The 3014-nt window shown below is 38.8% G+C and overlaps 1 protein-coding gene across 1 annotated transcript; it reads left to right on the forward strand.

Moving 5' to 3' along the window:
* Nucleotides 1-430: 430 nt before the first annotated feature.
* Nucleotides 431-2524, forward strand: LOC119811582 (zinc finger protein 120-like). The gene is made up of 4 exons (XM_042054914.1): nucleotides 431-517; nucleotides 1483-1609; nucleotides 1815-1878; nucleotides 2434-2524. Exons 1-4 carry the CDS (start codon nucleotides 431-433, stop codon nucleotides 2522-2524), a joined length of 369 nt encoding a protein of 122 aa, XP_041910848.1.
* Nucleotides 2525-3014: the final 490 nt, after the last annotated feature.

Below are 3014 nucleotides of genomic sequence, written 5' to 3' on the forward strand. Positions count from 1 at the left end.
CCTCATAAAGTTATGTTTAAACTTGTTTTCTTCTGCCTTTTCTGGGTTAGGATGATCAAGTCTTTCTATTTTATGACCACTGCTTTCTGGTGGTACCATGTTGCTTTTCATGTTGTTGGATGAATTCTTGCATTGGCACCTACCCATCTCCTCCTCAAATTGATGCTGCCATTGTCACTGCTTCTTGATCCTATTCTTTCAGTGACTCTCTGTGTGTTTACGTACAGTTCTTGGTCTGCTCTTTAGTGTCACTGTGTCTCAGGTATTCACTGAGCTCTCTTAGTCTTCTCTCTTGGTTAGCTCTGTTCTTCCACTCTGTGCAGTCACAGCCTGCACTTCAGAGTTCCTTTCTTGGTCCACTCTGTGTAGCTGCAGCTTGTTTTTCAGAGGTTGTGGCAGATAGGAGGGTCTGATATGTGGGGTGGGGGTGATGGAGCAGCCTATCTGTAAGAAGCTTGCCTCCTGGCTGGCTAGAGAAGATGAGGCAGGTGGGGGAAGGACCCAGCATTTTGACCTGGTATGGAGGGCATAGAAAGTGGGGTGCCCCACTGGGTGGGTGGTCCCTCGCATCTTGGTCTCTGTGCTTATTTGGAGCCTGTGTTTCAGAGTTCCTCTGAGGTCATGGGGGAAGGGAGGGTTTGGGACAAAGTGGGACTTGTACCTTACAGGATCCAATCGATGGGATGGGGCTGTTGGAGCAGCCTACACAAAGGGCACTTACCTGTTGGCTGGCTAGAGAAGATAAGTGGGTGAGGGGCCGTGGTTTGCCCCAGTATAGAGGGCCTAGAGAGTGGGGTGCTCTGCTGGGTGGGTGGTCACTCACCTCTTGGTCCTCTTGTGAATTTGCAGCCTCAATAGCTAGCTCTTAAATCTAATTAACACATATTTCTTTTATCTGCTTTTCCATGTTGTTTGGTATCTTTTCTCAATCCAGCATGTTCCTCATGCTTCTCTCTGCTTCTTTGGTGACCATCCTCTGATTATGCCTCCATCTTCCTTTCTGCCAGTATCCTATCAGTCTGTTTTTCTCACCTAACCTCTTCCTGGTAAGAACTTTATTCACCATATTCAGAGATTAATACATATTCATAGTGTATAAAAAGTTTGTTCCACAGCAGAAATACACAGGCCTGTGCCTCCTGAGTGCTGGAATTAGAGGCATGAACCAATACAACCACCTTGTTCATCTTTTTTTCTATGATTTCTCTAGTGTGTGATCAGTATTGTTGATCTGTTTGCTTGTCACTCTCTTTATGTCACTTAATGATCATTTTTCCTGCAAGACTAAATATGCAGAAATGACAAGGGAATCTCACTCAGCTTCTTTCATAATGACGTTGTGATGCATTAGAACTTCTGTGTCATGGAATAAGAGTGAGAAACAGCAGAATTACATAAATATATTTTTGAAGAAGTATACATTTACAGTGTTGTCAGTATTATGCTTTTTCTTTTACCCATATTTCTATATGGCCATTTTAGAACGCAGTGACATATGATGATGTGTATATACATTTCACTTGGGATGAATGGGCTCTGCTGGATCCTTCCCAGAAAAATCTTTACAAAGAAGTGATGCTGGATACCTACCAGAACCTCACTGCTATAGGTAAGACTGTGAATTTTACTTCATTTTTTAAAATAAGGGGACAACTCTTTCTTGCCAAATGATTTTTTTGTTTGCACTTTTGATTACAAAAGTGGGAGAATGACGGTAATAAATCAGTCATGGTTTTAAGGTGAACTGAAGATAATATTTTAAATTTTGCAGTATTTCTGAAATATTTCATATATTTTCTGGTATTGTATTTTAGCCAACAATTGGGAAGACCATAATATTGAAGAAGAACCTGATCAAATTTCTCCACAACATGGAAGGTAATTTTCATGTACAGTCACTCAGAAATGTGTCTCTGAGTAAATTTTAATGTGTCCTGGAAATTTTAAAGAGATGCAATAGTGCAACAAGCACAGATTTATTTATTTACAGCATATTAATATCTAATTAGCACCTAACCATGTTCCTCAATGTAAGGTAATGAATTCATGTTAGGAATGCATTCCTCTTAGAAAGAAGAGAAGAAAGCAATGTCTTAACAGATATCACCATTTGAATCATAGCTCCATGTGAGCTAGCCACAGAACTTCTAGTTCATTTAGTTTCATAGCACACAGACATTTTGCAATGTGTACACAATGAATAGGTGATGAGTATATAATCAATGTTCAAAATCTTCTAATAACCAAATAGTGCAGAGAAAGCTTGTGTTACTCGTATGCATTTAAAGACTTTACTAAGTTATCAAGATGGGCAGTTTCTGAGAGTCAAAAATATTGTTCTGGATAAAATTTAATCCCTATACCACATGTCTATGGGGATCAAATATCAAACTGAATGAATGTGATATGAAAAACTTTTGCTTCCTTTACTAGGTATGTCATATGTCACAATAGATACAAGCCATGTGAGCATAGGGAGATGGAAAGAGACAACCTACTTCCCTCTCTTTCCCAGAATAATTAAAATATGTAGGAGTCCCTATTTTGAGTATACTTTCTGAATGTGATACAAGTTCACAGTTAATTGCCTTTCCAACTTCATTGGGGATTCATCAGCAAACTCATATTTCAAAAAATCCCAATGAGTTCTAGGAATGTGGAAATTCTTCTATTTGTTCCTGTTCACTTTACAAATGTAATATGATTCACAGAGTCAGATAATTTATGAATGCAATCAGTATGGTAAATTTTGAGTTCTTACTGTTATCTTCAAATATGTGTAAAAACCTTATAGAAAAAGAATACTATATATGTGAGTATCTTATTTAGGTCATCTGTTGCTACTGTCAATGGACGGTATTACCATGGTAACTCCTCTTTTATTTTATTTTATTTTTTGAGACATGATGTCTCTGTGTAACAGCGCTAGCTGTCCTGGAAGTAGCTCTTATACAACAGGCTGGTATTGAACTCATGGAGATCTGCCTGTGTCTGCCTCTTGAGTACTGGGATTA

Source organism: Arvicola amphibius, chromosome 4 (genome assembly GCF_903992535.2).
Source record: "Arvicola amphibius chromosome 4, mArvAmp1.2, whole genome shotgun sequence".
NCBI classification, from domain to species: domain Eukaryota; kingdom Metazoa; phylum Chordata; class Mammalia; order Rodentia; family Cricetidae; genus Arvicola; species Arvicola amphibius.

Coding starts and splice junctions, on each gene's coding strand:
- LOC119811582 (XM_042054914.1), top strand. CDS start 431: ATGGAGCAGCCTATCTGTAAGAAGCTTGCCTCCTGGCTGGCTAGAGAA. Junction 518..1,482: donor GGACCCAGCATTTTGACCTG/GTATGGAGGGCA, acceptor TGGCCATTTTAG/AACGCAGTGACATATGATGA. Junction 1,610..1,814: donor CCAGAACCTCACTGCTATAG/GTAAGACTGTGA, acceptor ATTGTATTTTAG/CCAACAATTGGGAAGACCAT.